Source organism: Tetrao urogallus (genome assembly GCF_951394365.1).
Source record: "Tetrao urogallus genome assembly, chromosome: 1".
Taxonomy (NCBI): Eukaryota; Metazoa; Chordata; class Aves; order Galliformes; family Phasianidae; genus Tetrao; species Tetrao urogallus.
The window spans coordinates 97,064,334-97,079,173 of record NC_136813.1 but is presented as its reverse complement, the minus strand read 5'-3'; the positions used below and the strand labels follow the sequence as shown (position 1 = coordinate 97,079,173).

Below are 14,840 nucleotides of genomic sequence, written 5' to 3'. Positions count from 1 at the left end.
GACAGTTTTCCTATAGAAGGAAAACGTTGGTAATCATGCTTCTGTTTTCTGTTTAAGAATTACAAAAGTCTGTTAGTTTGCTAATTTAGACACTGTGAAAATGTATACTTTGAGCCACTCATAAAGCATACGTATCACTTCGATGACTTGTGGAATTTACTATTGTGACTGCTTTAAGAATTCTCTGGAGCTGCTGAAGAACTGAACGGACTAGAAGTTCTAAGCGCCCTATTAAAGATTTGCTCATCGCTGAAGAATCAATGCCTACAACTTTTCCTCTTTACTGATCTATCTCTGCTCTTATGTTGCATTAGGATCAGTGTGTACACTTACTGTAACTTTTCTTTTTTCTAGTAATAAATGCAAGGTAAAAAAAAGAAAAAAGCATTTGCACTAACTACAAGGCTTACATATTGTATCAGTTCTCAAAGTGATGTACTTTATGGTTATGCTCTGACTAGACCTGCATACACTGTGGATCTTTCAATATACTCACTGTGGATCTTTTGATAAACTTACTCTCCAGTGCTCAATTTGCTTATTTGAGACTCCAGTCGTTAGTTATAATAAATGGATGAAAAATAACTGAGCTTATGGCTACCAGGATGATCAGAGGGCTGGAACACCTCCCCTGTGAAGACAGACTGAGGAAGCTGGGCTTGTTCAGCCTGAAGAAGAGACAGCTACGAGGAGACCTCATTGCAGCCTTTCAGTCTAAAGGGAGCCTACGAACAGAAGCGGACCCAATTCTACTGGGATAGATAATGGCAGGACTGGGAGAAATGGTTTCAAATTGAGGAAGATTTAGGTTGGTTCTTAACCAAGAGAGTGGAGAAGAGCTGGAACAGACTGCCCAGAGATGTTGTGGATGCCCAGTCCCTGAACGTGTTCAAGGCCAGGTGGGACAGGGCCCTGGGCAGCCTGGTCTAGTATTAGATATGAAGGTTGGTGGTCCTGCATGTTGCAGGGGGGTTGGAGATTCATGATCCTTGAGGTCCCTTCCAACTCAAGCCATGCTAGGATTCTACAATTCTTAGGAGATTACTGCTATAGCAACATGATATGGCACCCTTAAAATTTCACTAGCAATTGAATTTAACTCTTTCTAGAAGGAGCTTCTATCTAAAACTTAGAAGTTCAAGCCTTAGATTTATACCACATGTATTGAGAAACTTGTTAAGTGTCCAACCACTTTTGCTTCCTCCCACACCAACACATGCCCCTTCATCTTCCTTTTCCCCACCAGTAACTAGGATTAAGCTATGCAGGTGTGATCTCACATCTGCTGCAAGATAGTGATGACATTATACCAGTAGGCCACTGATTTCAAAAACTGACACAATAAAGGAAAACCTTCACAAGTGAAATACAGCAGATTGCTTTACAGAAGCAGAAATCGCACGGAGAGCCTCGCCGCAGCGGTGCGGGTCCCGCGACGGGGAGCGATCCGCCACCAGGCCGGCTGCGAGAGCCGGGGGAGGCGGAGACCGTACCGCCCTCCCACGCCTCGACCGCGTAGCACGCACGGGCGATGCGCGTCCCGTGGCAGCCATGGCCGGCTTGTACGAGCGCCTGAGCCCCGTCGGCGGCAAGGTAAAGCCGCAGGGGGTGAGCGGGAGGGAGGAGGCGTTATGAGGTGGGCAGGTCCGGTGGGTCGGCCGCGGGGGAGCTGTAGTGGAAGACGGCGGGGCGCGCGATTTTTATAGCAGGGGCAAGCGCGTTCTTCTTGTGTGCTTATTTCTTAGGTTACCATTTAATCGTTTTGTGGTTGTTTTTTTTTTTTCTTCTTCTTTTTTTTTTTTCCACTGAAAGTACGAGGAAATTTTTGGGGAAAAAAAAAAAACAAAACAAAAAACAACATATGAATATGTCAGAGCACCAGCGGCATCTAATAGGTGGTTTTTTCACACCACCTATCGAATGGAACCGTAACTGCATCTCTTGTTAGCGACTGGTTTTTTGAGGTGATGCTGAATTCTTTAGCAACAGGAATCACACCCTGGGGCTGCTGGAGTCCGGCCTGGCACGCATACAGGCTTCTCAAGATGTGAGGGAGAGCCCATAGGTGTTTTCCTCCCATATGTGTTTCCCTACATCTACAGTGAGGTAGGAGTGGGCAGCAGTCTGCACAGTGCACTTGGAAGTACTCCATCCCTTATGGCCTGAAAGGAGGCTGCTGCTCTTCAGGTATTAGCAGTTGATCACTTTCAATAGCCAGGTTTTCAGTAGGGGGGGGAGAAATCCACAAATCCACAATCCACACTTTTAGCAGTCAGAATTGTGCGTCTTGGACATGCTTTCCTGTTGGTGTAGTACTCCAGAGTGTACATAAACAGTACAAAATCAAGCTAAGTTGACACAAGCTAACACAATCAAGCTAAATCCTCTTACAGCACTGTAAGTCCATACATTTGTCGTGTCTTGTGTGGGGAAAAAAGAATAAATATATACTTGCAATTAAATATCTCCTGAAAACAATTAACAATTGTTAAAAAAAAACAAAAACAAAAACAAAAAAAACAACAATCCTGATAAGGATTAAAGAATAAAATGAGGAAAAAAATTATTTAGTATTTCAAGTGACATTAATAATTTTTCCCTTTTTTATCACTTCTCTTTCTTCTCTTTTTTTTTTTTTTTTTTTTTTTAATAACAGAAACGCAGCCCTGAAGAAAATGTTTCTTTCTTCAATAAATTAACGTATTCCTGGTTTAGCAGGTAAGAATTCAATAAACAGCTCGTTGATTTTTACTGATGCTCTCTCAGTAAAAGGGTGCACATATTCCATACCATCATTCAGACTGGATCTGTAGCCTGAACCCAAAATTGCTGTTTTCTTGTTGTATAAAAATCAAAGTTTACAATTTTTAGGGATTGTATTCAAATATTTTATAGAATACTGTTTTATGTATATATAGTATATGTAATGTATAAAGTTGATACTTACTTTATATGTTATTTAGTATCTATTTAAAACATGATTTTTTGATAGTTGGAATCTGTGTTCTTTTCACAACAGAAGCTACTTTTAGAGAACAGGATTTAAACACCCAAATTAGACTCTCCTTTTTGATTTGTTACTTTTATTTTGTAAAAATTTGGTAATAGACAAAAATAAATAAATGAATAAATAATGGTTTTCTTTGTGCTTTATTTGCTAGATCTCCAGGAACAAATATTCAGTAGTTCATTTCAGTGCATTTATGAAGTAGCCAATGTCAGACTTATTTTCCTCTCTCTTACATGTTAGGCCAAATGCCATTACCCTTGAACCCTTGTTCAGAAAAACCAGTAGAGTCCCTCTGCTTCTTAGGAATTATTTCACTCAAAAATAGGAACTGAAAGTTCAGCTATATCAAGCCATACAGCTTCCTGTCACTTAGTGTTTTGAGTAGTAGTTGAAACAAGCTCATGTGTTACATCTTGTGACTGTTTGTAATGTTTTTCTTATTCCTTTTAAATCATTTGAATCACACCCACATAAAAACTGTAATTGAAAAGAAAATATTTTGAGTGTCATAACTATTTATTGCTTTATTCAATATTGTTAGTTTAAACAAAAGCTGAAAATGTTATCTGTAATTTATAAGCCGAGACTGAAAGAATCAGACTGTATAATGCATTGAGTGTAACTCCAGCAGGGCCAGAGTTTAGGAGTTCAGCCATCATTTTCTGAGTAACCATGCTTTTTATCAATCACAGAATCATTAAGGTTGGAAAAATACCTGAAAGATCATCTAGTCCAACTATCAACCTATCACCAATATTGCCTGCTAAACTATATCTCTAAATACCACATCTACATGTTGCTTTAAAGCCTCCAGGGACAAGTGACTCCACCACCTCCCTGGGCAACCCATTCCTGTGCTTGACCACTCTTTCTGAGAAGACATTTTTCCTAATACCCAGCCTGAACCTCCTCTGGTGCAAATTGAAGCCTTTACCTCTCATCACTGGTTACCTGGAAGAAGAGGCTAACCCTCACCTTGCTACAACCTCCTTTCAGGTCATTGTAGATACCAATAATGTCTCCCTTGTTCCTCTTCCAGACTAAATAATCCCGGTTTGCTCAGCTGCTCCCCATGAGACAAAAGCTCCAAACCACTTACACTGCCCTTCTCTGGATGTGTTCCTGGGCTTTGATGTCTTTTTTTGTAGTGAAGAGCCCAAAACTGAACACAGTACTTGAGGTGCGGCCTCACCAGAGCTGGGTACAGGGAGATGATCACCTCCTTGCTCCTGCTGGCTGCATTATTTCTGATGTAAGCCAGAATGCCATTGGCCTTCTTGACCACCTCAGCACAATGGTGACACATTCAGCCAGCTGTCAGCAAATCCTTTTCCTCCTCGTAGACTTCCAGCCACTCTGCCCCAAGCCTGTAGCATTGCCTGAGGTTGTTGTGGCTGAAGTGCAAGACCCAGCACTTGGTCATGTTGAACTTCATCCCACTGGCCTCAGCTCAGCTATCCAGTCTGTCCAGATCTTTGTGTGGGGCCTTTCTCCTCCCATGTGGATGGATTCTTCCTCCCTACTTGGTGCCTCTTACAAACTTACTGAGGGTGCACTCGATTCCCTCATCCAGATTGTCTGTAAAGATATTAAACAGGACTAGCTGAGGGTACCAATACTGAGGAACACCACCTGTAACTGGACACCAGCTGGATTTAACTCTGTTCACACCATTCAGCAGTTCTTGCATTCCATATATATGAAAGTGTGTAGTATCCTGACTGCAACATGTTCAAACGATATTTGGTCATTATGTCACAGTGTTAACCAAGGTGTCCAAGCTGGGATATCTTGTGTGGTTTTTAACCACTTGTACAATGGTTAACGAAAGGAGAGATGTAGGGAAATATGATTTCAGTTCTGATAAGTGAAGGTGTGCTTCACTGTGAAGTAATTAATGGGATACAGCCAAACTAATAGTGTAAATGTTAGGTATGGTCATTTTTCCCAAACAGAAGCAAACACGAGCAATAAATTGTTAAGTATAAACTTGTACCTCTCTCTGGGGGACACATGGGGATAGTGAAGACCACTCCCACTCGAATTTTGTTACCAAAGTTTTTCTGAATCTTATTTTCCATCCTTTGCTAAGCACAATGGCACACACATCAGCATGAAGCCCAGCGCTGGCAGAGAGGCATACATTGGGAGTGCACTCTTGAGAAGATGTACTCTGCATCTGCATTTCAGCCCTTAGAGAGTGAAGTTCCCAGCAGTGCAGAGGCATTAGTGCTGCCACTGTCAGGTCACCCGCGCGTATCCAAGCATGAGTCTCTTGTTCCTTCTTAGCTGTTTAGGGCTTTCTCTGAGACGGATGACATTGTCAACATAAGTCTCTTTGCATTTTTTCCACCTCAGAAATGGGACATTGCTTTTCTTTGAGTTCTCTGAAATGTCTGCTCATCAGAAAATACACATCATCTATTACTCTTTGAAATGGAGTTCCTGTAGGTTCAGCGTGTTCATCAGCCCTATTTTGCCATTTTCAAGAACAATTTCTCATCTGTTTTAACAAATAAGTGAACAACAGTACTTTGCTGAAACAAAATTATAACACATGAGGATCTGCTGTAAGGAAACTTCCATCATACTTGTGCTGAAACCCGGCACATTAAGGTTGTTACCTTGGTTAAAAATGAGTTGCGACATGATGCAGTCTGATGATTTATTGATTTATTAAAAAGGGGTATTTAATTTCCAGTTGTAAAAGTAACTGGGTAGTGATGCTACACAAGTTTATTCATTAAATACTCTATTTTCATGTGGAAATATGTGAGATCAGAAATGCAGACAGACTTTGAAAGTAGAAAGTTTCCTCAGTTTGCTCTTCAGATGTGACAATGTGTTTGGGCTCTCCATATGTCAGGTCAATTTCAGTTGTCAGGATTACGTCTATTATTTTGAATATAGATTGTACTTAGATACCCTAAATGATATCATTACATTTTGAATTGCTGCTTTGGTTTGCTTAGTTTGCTGTATTTCATGCTGTCTAAATTCATTCCTTTTTTTCAGACTAATATCTATAGGCTATAAAAAGCCTCTGGAAAGAGATGACCTGTTTGAACTGAATGAAAGTGATTCACCGTACAGTGTGGGTCCTAACTTTGAAAAGCAATGGAGAAAAGAAATCCAGAAGTCTTCTGCAGGATTGACGGTAGTGAGAATTCTGAAAATAAGCAAAATCCTTTTCTAGATTTAAAAAGACTAGAAGCTAGAGATGATTTTTTAAATTCCTATTTTTTGTTGAAGAGACTACCTGCTGTAGATTGCAAAGACCAATCAGTATCGTGATCTCTGATCTCTAACGTGGCAATAGGATTTTTCTTAGTTATACAAATCCAAGCGTATCTCTGATAAAAAAAATCCAGTTACATTTTAACGTGTCAAGTGGTGTGGAAATTACCACAACTTCTGCTTTGTTGATTAAGCACCATCTATTTTAAATGTCTTAACACTTCCTGGTTTGTCTTTACTTCTGTATGCGTGGTGTTTAGAGAAATCCATTATCGGCTTGTTCACCAGTGGATGCTCTGACCTGGAAAACACACAAAGCAAGCTTCAGTTTCCTTTAATTTCATCAATATTGAGTCTTACAAATATTTTGTTTGTTTTGCTCGAGATTGCCTGTGTGATTTTCATATAAGAACTTGGGATTTTCAGTCAGGGTTGTTCTTTTGTTGTTGATGTTAAAATACACTAAATGCTGCACAATGCCAGGATATTCACAGGAGAGAGAGTTTAACCTGTAAATCCAGTAAGAGTGTAACTTTTATTTTTGAATTACTGAGAAGAGGGCTGCTCTTGCAGTCTGGCTTTACTGCATCTCTTGAGTATTTTTCATTTATTTCTAGACTTGTTTTTTCTTCTACTGTTGAAATATCTATTGAAGCACTTTCTGCTGAAGCATTCAAAAGCACTTTTCATTACAGATTATTTTTAATTCATTCAGGATTATTTTTAATTCTGATATTAATATTATGTTGTTATCCATCTGTAAAAAGTATTCTGTCCTTCATTACTGTAATAATTAAGAGCAGCTAAAGCTTTTTTTTGGGGCCAGATTTAGTAAAACCAAAGTTCATTTCTTACCCCAAAGCAGTTCTTCTGTTCTGACTGTTAGAAATGTCCTTCAGAACATAAGTACAATAATGATTTTAAGTGGACACTTGTTTAATAATGTGATTTAGTGGGGTAAAATAATTTCCTAATTCTGTACATATTCTTGTAATCTTTCAGGATTCTTATATTGAAAGAATGCTGTTTAAGTCAAGAAGTTTCTGTAAACCATCTTTGATTTTTCCACTGTGGCAAACATTTAAGTTTTTGTTGCTCAAAGTTGCATTTTTAAAAGCTGCAGCTGACATCCTGGCTTTCATGAGTCCACAAATAATGAAGTAAGTTTTAGATGCATTTCACCTTAAGTTGAGAGAACAATAGTAGAAGTAAAGCTGAAGGATTACCAATATCAAAGCCAAACTGAACAGCTTAGATGTAATGATAGGTGGGCTCTCTGTTGGGTTTTGTTTGTTTGTTTGTTTTTCAGTGATTATCTGTAAATTATCTAGTGAAGAAAAGCTCAAAGAAATTTCTTGGTCAAACAGTTGAGATAAAAGCAGTATAAGACTCACTTCCACGGCACTAAATATAATCAAATACAGAATCAGATATTAAAATATGTATATATATATATAAATACATGTAACTTTTCTGCTTTTTGTCAATATTTTTGGATCTCTATTTTTCAACAAAACATTTAAATATACATTCATACCTACAATTTCAACATTTCAGGGGAAAGTGTGGCAGCTCAGCTGTAACATTATTGGTAGCATGAGGCCGATGGAAGTCATCTTTAGGTATTTGCTTAGCATAGAGGTGTTAAGAATTTTTCAAAGAAAAATGGTAATGAACAGAAATATTGTTAATCTTCATACTACATCCTGTGTCAGTGTAATTTGTTGTAACCTGGGATGTTAAGCAAAAGTAATGACCATAAGATCTGTTAGAAGACATTGTGGTTTCTGGTTATTTAAGACTATCTTTTACTAACGCCAAAATAAGAATTAATTTTCCTTAACATTTTTTTCTCTATCTCACTTTGGAGGTTGGTATTAGAAGCTTTGGTTAATAAGCACATAATTAGAAGCTTTTTTGATAAGCATCTAATTAAAATGTCTTTATTTTTCTTTGCCATTCTTTATTTGTACTTTGTTCTCTGTGAAGTCAGTGGTAGCTGATTAATTTGTAGAATGGTGTTTGAGGATTGTGTCTAGGGTACCAAATTGGAAAGCACAGATAAGAACTACCGTTTTTAATGTGGTTTTTTCGTGACCTTCTACCATACCTGGACTTAAATCCACCATAAATTGACTTAATTAAACAAGTTGCCAGTGTGTTCCTTTACTGTTGTCAGATGTTGATTGTATGCACAGAATTCTAAAATTATGTTGCTTCCTTTTCAGATCAATGATAACTGTAAGTGAAAATCACACGAGTTCACATGGGAGTGGATATGGCTATGCTGTTGCCCTGTTTTTTGTAGTTCTCTCACAAACTCTCCTGCATCAGTTATACCAGCGTAACAACATGCTTACTGCTGTCAAAGTCAAGACTGCAGTTGTTGGCCTGATATACAAGAAGGTGATAAGATCTTCTGATTTTCTTTCACAACAAAAATTTAAAATAAGCACTTTAGTGTTTAAATATAATGTATTTACCAGTATGATCAGAACCCAAGATTGACTTTATATTTTGACAATTGTTTGTTTAAGAATTTGGAATTTCAACAGTTTCTACTGTATGGCTCTAATGGAATGGCTTGGGTTGGATCATCGAATTCCAACCCCCCACCACAGGCAGGGCCAGCAACCTCCAGATCTGGTATTAGACCAGATTGCCCAAGGCCCCATCCAATCTGACCTTGAACATCTCCAGGGATGGAGCATCCACAGCCTCTCCAGGCAGCCTGTTCCAGCACCTCACCACTCCCATAGTGAAGAATTTCCCCCTGACATCTGAACTAAACCTTCCCTCTTTGAGCTTAAAACTATTCCCCTTTATCACTGTCTACCCTTGTAAAAAACTGATTGCCTGTTTTAAATACTGAAAGGTTGCAATAAGGCCTTATCTCAGTCTTCTCCAGACTGAACAAGCTCCCTCAGCCTGTCTTCATAGGAGAGGTGCTCCAGCCCTCTGATCATCTTTGTGGCCCTTGTCTGGATCCTCTCCAACAGCTCCACATCTCTTCTGTACCGGGCCCTAGACCTGGACACACTACTGCTGATGGGGCCCCATGGGCAGAGTAGAGAGAGACAATCACCTCCCTGTCCCTGCTGGCCACCCCTCTTCTTTTGGAGCCCAGGATACCACTGGCTTTCCAAGCTGCAAGAGCACAATTGTGTTAGTTAAATACTTTTATTTAATCATGCAATTAAATACTTTTGTCAGCCACCTGTGCAGAGATGATGTTGGGCAGATAATGTAGAAACTGAACTCTGTTTTTGTTGCATTTAGACTGGATATAAGGGAACAGTTTCTCACAGTGAGGATGGTGAGGTACTGGAAAAGGTTGCCCAGGGAAATTGTCTGTGACCCATCACTGGAAATGTTCAGTGTTGGGTTGGACAGGGCTCTGAGCAGTCTTATCTAGTGAGTGCCCATGGCAGTGGAGTGGACAAGGTGATTTTTAAGCATCTCAAACAGTTCTAGGATTCTGTGATCATGAGTTAATCTTCCCAAATTTACTGAATGAACTGGGAAAGCATGTTAGGCTGAATGTCCAGGGAAAAAACAAGGACATATATGATCACTGTTTTTACTATGTAAATTAAAATAACATTAAAGCATTTATTATACTACTAATATATAGCATCTGAGATGAAGCTCAGGGCTGCACCTTAGCTTTTTTATGAACATGACACATTGGAATTTGTACTGCAATATTTGTCTATGAAGCAAGAGTCAGGGAAGATGAGACACAATCCAGACCTGAAATAAATACAATCCAGATCTGAAATAAATAACATTTATTTGTCAATTTAAATTTAAATTTAAAATTGTCTCTTAAATTGCCTCTGTTTCTCAAATAGATTTAAACAAGTCTTTTGGTATAGACTTCTCAGGTGTTTTCTGAACCAGTATACAATGTTTTCTTGTTAGCTGCAACTCAAGAAAACAGGAAAATTCATTCTCTCATGTCACATATGAGGGTATGTCAGTGCATCACATCATGAGCAAGGGAATAGTATGAGGCTGCAGTTGAGGTAAACGTATTCAGGCAAGTTTCAACAGCTACAGGGTGGAGAGTCAACTTGGTTCACTCTTTGAATATAGTCAGTCAGTGAATGCCAGATCGGGTTTTGCTTTGCTTCTGGAATGATGCAAAACGATGGTGGAGTGAGTTGCTGCGGCACTGTCTTTTTATGTGCAGGAGTTGCAGGTGGCACAGTGGATAAATATGAGGTCCTCAGAGAGGATGTGAGTGTGTGTGGGTGGTCTGTCTGTGAATCTGTCCCCAGACACCATGTAATGTCAAATTGCCACACTGGGATTATACCTGTGCTTGCTATGCAGCTTGCTGTTCTTGCCTCCCACATCAGCCCAAAGCTAAGATTTTCTGAGCTCTCTATGAGCTGGTATCTGTTTATTTATCATTAAGTGTTACAAGTGTGTTTCACTAAATTCAGCTTTGTTTTACTGTTGGTCATCCTTTGCTTTTAGCTTCTCCTGGGAAAATAAACCCATCAAAATTCTTGATTTTTGCAACTTTTACCCTCTGTATTTTGCAGGCCTTAACTTTAGCCAATTCCTCACGACAAAGGTATACAACTGGAGAGATGGTTAACCTGATGTCAGCAGATGCTCAGCAACTCATGGAGCTAATTGTAAACATCAACCTGTTGTGGTCAGCACCTTTTCAGATCATCATGGCTGTCATCTTCCTCTGGAAAGAACTTGGCCCCTCAGTACTAGCTGGTGTGGCAGCACTTCTTTTGGTCATACCTCTAAATGCACTTATTGCAGCCAAAGTAAAAACTCTGCAGGTGAGACATTTAATAGGCGTGATAATGAGGAATTTAATTGTCATAATGCAAGACTGAAGAAGAGAGGAAGTATTAAATTGTTTAATGGTATAGAAATACTATTGATATGTCAAAGTTAAAAACATAGCGATAAGCAACCCAGAGCTGCAGATGTTTGTTACTGAGAGAATGGGAGCTCAACTTTGTAAAAACACCATCTATTTGATAGCTAAATTAGAATTTAGATGCATGCTTGTATGGGAACTTCTGAGTCACAGCTGAACCTCTGATTGATCACCTGAGGTGAGCCACGAGTCAACCAGAGGAGCACAGGTGAAGGCAATTCACCTGCGCTGCCGGTGACCTCCTAGACCTATTTAAGAGCTGGCTACGAGTGGGGAGGGATCTCTTCTGGAGATCGCCTCTACTGGTGTTTTTTGGGTGAGCCCAGGATAAGGGTAAGCCTTCCATTTATTCTCTTTTGTTATCATAGTCTACTTTGCCTAGCTCTCTTGTTTATTTTGTGATTATAACATCCTAATATCTTTGATTATACAATACCTAACTTTTCATTATACTAAAACAGTACTTTTGTATTAGCAACAATTACTATATGACTCACTGTAGGGAGCAGTTATGGTTTTTTCCGTTTAAGTTAATTATTTTAAATAAAGGATTTTATATGAGATGGTGGCCCTCTTCCACCTCTTATTATTTGGGGTAAGCAGCTCTTTCAAACTTAATACGTTTTCCTGAGGTTATGGGAAATCCCCCAGAGGTGCTGCTATTTCTTTTCTGCTTTTCTCATGCTACAGTTCTCTGCACTGCTTTTTTACTCTGCCTGATGACTTCTGTGAAAAACTGAGGAAAAAGTGTTATAATGCTAAGTGTTGTGTTGTTACCAAGACAAATACCAGTCTCAGTGTTATTTTTGCCTTTGGTAATGCAACATCCAGTGAATACTCTTTTGTGGATTTGTATATTCTTTTGTAAAGCTGTGATACAGACATTGCAGTAAAAGCCCTCACCTCTTTTGCAGTCACAGAAGGTACGTTTGCACTTAGATCCCTACTGTGTTAAGAGAGAAGGAAAAAATATAAAGGACAAGAAAATAACTGTTTAGAAATTTGCAACTTGTATTTGCAAAGACTTGAAGCTGTAAAGGGCTTAATTAGTATTTTATAAATGTTTTGTGCAGAACAGACTGTGTAGTACATGAATGAGAATAACTTCTTTATTCCTTTGATTGGTTCTTTCAATAACAAGGTATTAGTAATGGAGGGAATGGCTTCAAGTAATGAATTGTACGACTACACATATATCTGAACATGGTGTAACTGCAGTGCTGGTGTGTTTTTCAGGCAAAACTAGCATAAAGTATATGTATTCACTAAATACACCACATATTTTACATGTTATTTTCCTCACTGAAAAATGGGAACGTTGTTATCCTTTAACCAGAAAAGCCAGATGAAACATTCAGATCAACGAGTCAAGTTACTGAGTGAAATGTTACATGGAATAAAGGTAATGCTACAACTAATGAATTGTGAAATTTGTTTTATCTTTGTTTAGTTAGCTTTTGAACTTTGAAGATGAGTTATTTAAAAAAAAAAAAAGGGCTCTTTTAGTAATCTTTCAGCAGATATTGATTGAAATTAAAAAAGAAAGCATTTTAACATAGTGTACTTAATGTGTTTTTTTTTTTTTTGAAAAATATTTAGATTTGACTTCAAAAACTGATTACCCGTTATGCATTAATTTTACTATCACATTTTTTTTTTTATGAGAGTGTAAAACGTATTGATAGCTGTCTGAAAACCTGTACCAGAGTGAAATTTTGGTATGCAGGGAAAATACTTCTTAAAGTAGACTATTTGAATTTGTTATTTATACTGTTTGGAAGTAAACTTATTTATTGTTTATGATACATTGGGAATATATTGAAATGTGTAGGGTAAGGGGAAACTGGAACACATTTTCCGTAAGAACAACCTAATTTTGAGTTATCTTGCTTCTAACTTTTTCTTATAAAACATTGACATTTTTACAGTTTGATGTTGCTGAATATTTGAAAATGGCATTTGGAGCTTAAGCTTATTTTGTGAAGCATGATCACTGCGTTTTCTTTCATTCAAATAGATCCTCAAACTTTATGCGTGGGAACCTTCATATCAAAGGAAGGTCATGGACATCAGAGAACGTGAAGTGGATGTTCTGAAGTCATCAGGATATCTGAAGACTTACTCCATGTTAACCTTGACCTGTATTCCCTTTATGGTTTGTTTTATAAAAGTATTCTTTCAAGCAGAACTGTTGCTCATGTTGCCAGTTGCTGTAGTTGCTGAATGGATCAAAAATGTTGCCTCACAGTTTCACAAAAATACAGTATGTGATGAAAGTGGAATGAGACAAAGAGATTATGGATTAGCTTTTGGAGACCTCTGTTTAAAAGCGAGAAATCAAATCCGCATCTCATGAAGCTCATTTTGCTGTCTTAATCATGCGGTTGTTTTCTATGCAATAGAAACATTCTACTTTATATTTCTTCTGTTTTAAGAAGATGCATTTTCAATCTGAAAACGTGACAGTCCCCTCCCAAATGCTCACCTGCTAAATAAATGAAAAAATAAAATGAATATGAGACAAATTCATCCCAGCCTTATTTCAGTGGGATTGGAAGGCATTTGTGCCTTTGAATCTTTATGTCTCTCTGTTAAACTCCAATGAAAAGTAAAAGGATCAAACTGCAACTTTGTTTAGATATAAATGAACACTCTTCAGGTCAGCTACACCAACTGAAATCTTCAAGTGCTTAACTTGTAATATGTAACAGGTGAGGAGGAATATTCCTTAGGAATAGTGAAAGGGAGAGTTAAGGCTGTCCAGTCTGCTAATGTTGATAACTGAAATACTTTAAGCAGTGGGTCAGAAAAAGCTGAAGTTAAAATTAACTATACTGAAATTATCAACTTATTGTTTAGCAATTTCGTATGATTCCATCTTGTTTAGGGTTCCTAGCTGAGTTTAAGACTCCTCCTGTACTCAAGAAAAAGCGCAAGAGACCTGTAGGATTGGTTCTTAACTTCAGGCTTTTCTGGGTGATTCTGAAGGCTTGAACATCTGTTGTGTAGGAGGCCAGTGTAATTTCTGATGACGACAGACTATAATATTGGGGGGAAAAAATTCCAAGTGGTAAAAATATCTGTTGTAAATAATTTTACTATGATACTGTGACTGGTATAATAGCAACAGGAAAAATTAAAAAGGTAAATTTCCTGAAACATCATTTGAGTGTTTTTAAAGGGAAGAAATCAATTCCTGAGGTAGGAAAAGTGTTTCATACAGTTTTGTACAGATCCAGTTGGATCAACCAGAGTAGGCAGGTATTTTACTTGCTGAAATTGTAGTATTTCTGCACACAGCATTGCAGCCAAGTGCAGCAGGTGCAGACAAGTCCCTGCTTAACTATGAACAGAAACAGAAGTCCACATCTTTGAAATGCAAACAAAACAGAACAAAAACAAAATTATATGTGCATAAATTTGAGTTATACCATGAATTTGCTTTTTTTTGTTTGTTTGTTTAAAAGGTTTCATTGTCTACGTTTGGGTTCTACTTTTATCTGGATAAGGAACATGTTTTAACAGCTGCTAAAGTTTTTACATCAATTTCTTTGTTTAACATTTTGCGACTACCCTTGTTTGATTTACCATCTGTGATCTCTGCTGTAGCCCAGGTAAAGCAATTATGAGTAAGTGCTGTAAAGCTGATGTTTACTCTCCTTTTAATCTTGTCTTGCTTCA

The 14,840-nt window shown here is 38.1% G+C and overlaps 1 protein-coding gene across 1 annotated transcript in view; it reads left to right on the top strand.

Moving 5' to 3' along the window:
- Positions 1 to 1,551: 1,551 nt before the first annotated feature.
- LOC306946049 (multidrug resistance-associated protein 1-like) overlaps positions 1,552 to 14,840 on the top strand; it is a gene marked incomplete at both ends in the record, with an annotated part of 32,279 nt that continues 18,990 nt past the window's right edge. The window contains 9 exons of the mRNA XM_079534976.1: positions 1,552 to 1,593; positions 2,657 to 2,718; positions 6,026 to 6,167; positions 7,250 to 7,407; positions 8,476 to 8,653; positions 10,801 to 11,055; positions 12,496 to 12,561; positions 13,177 to 13,314; positions 14,627 to 14,773. Of these exons, the coding sequence (XP_079391102.1) occupies positions 1,552 to 1,593; positions 2,657 to 2,718; positions 6,026 to 6,167; positions 7,250 to 7,407; positions 8,476 to 8,653; positions 10,801 to 11,055; positions 12,496 to 12,561; positions 13,177 to 13,314; positions 14,627 to 14,773 (1,188 nt within the window). The remainder of the gene's footprint in view (positions 1,594 to 2,656; positions 2,719 to 6,025; positions 6,168 to 7,249; positions 7,408 to 8,475; positions 8,654 to 10,800; positions 11,056 to 12,495; positions 12,562 to 13,176; positions 13,315 to 14,626; positions 14,774 to 14,840) is intronic.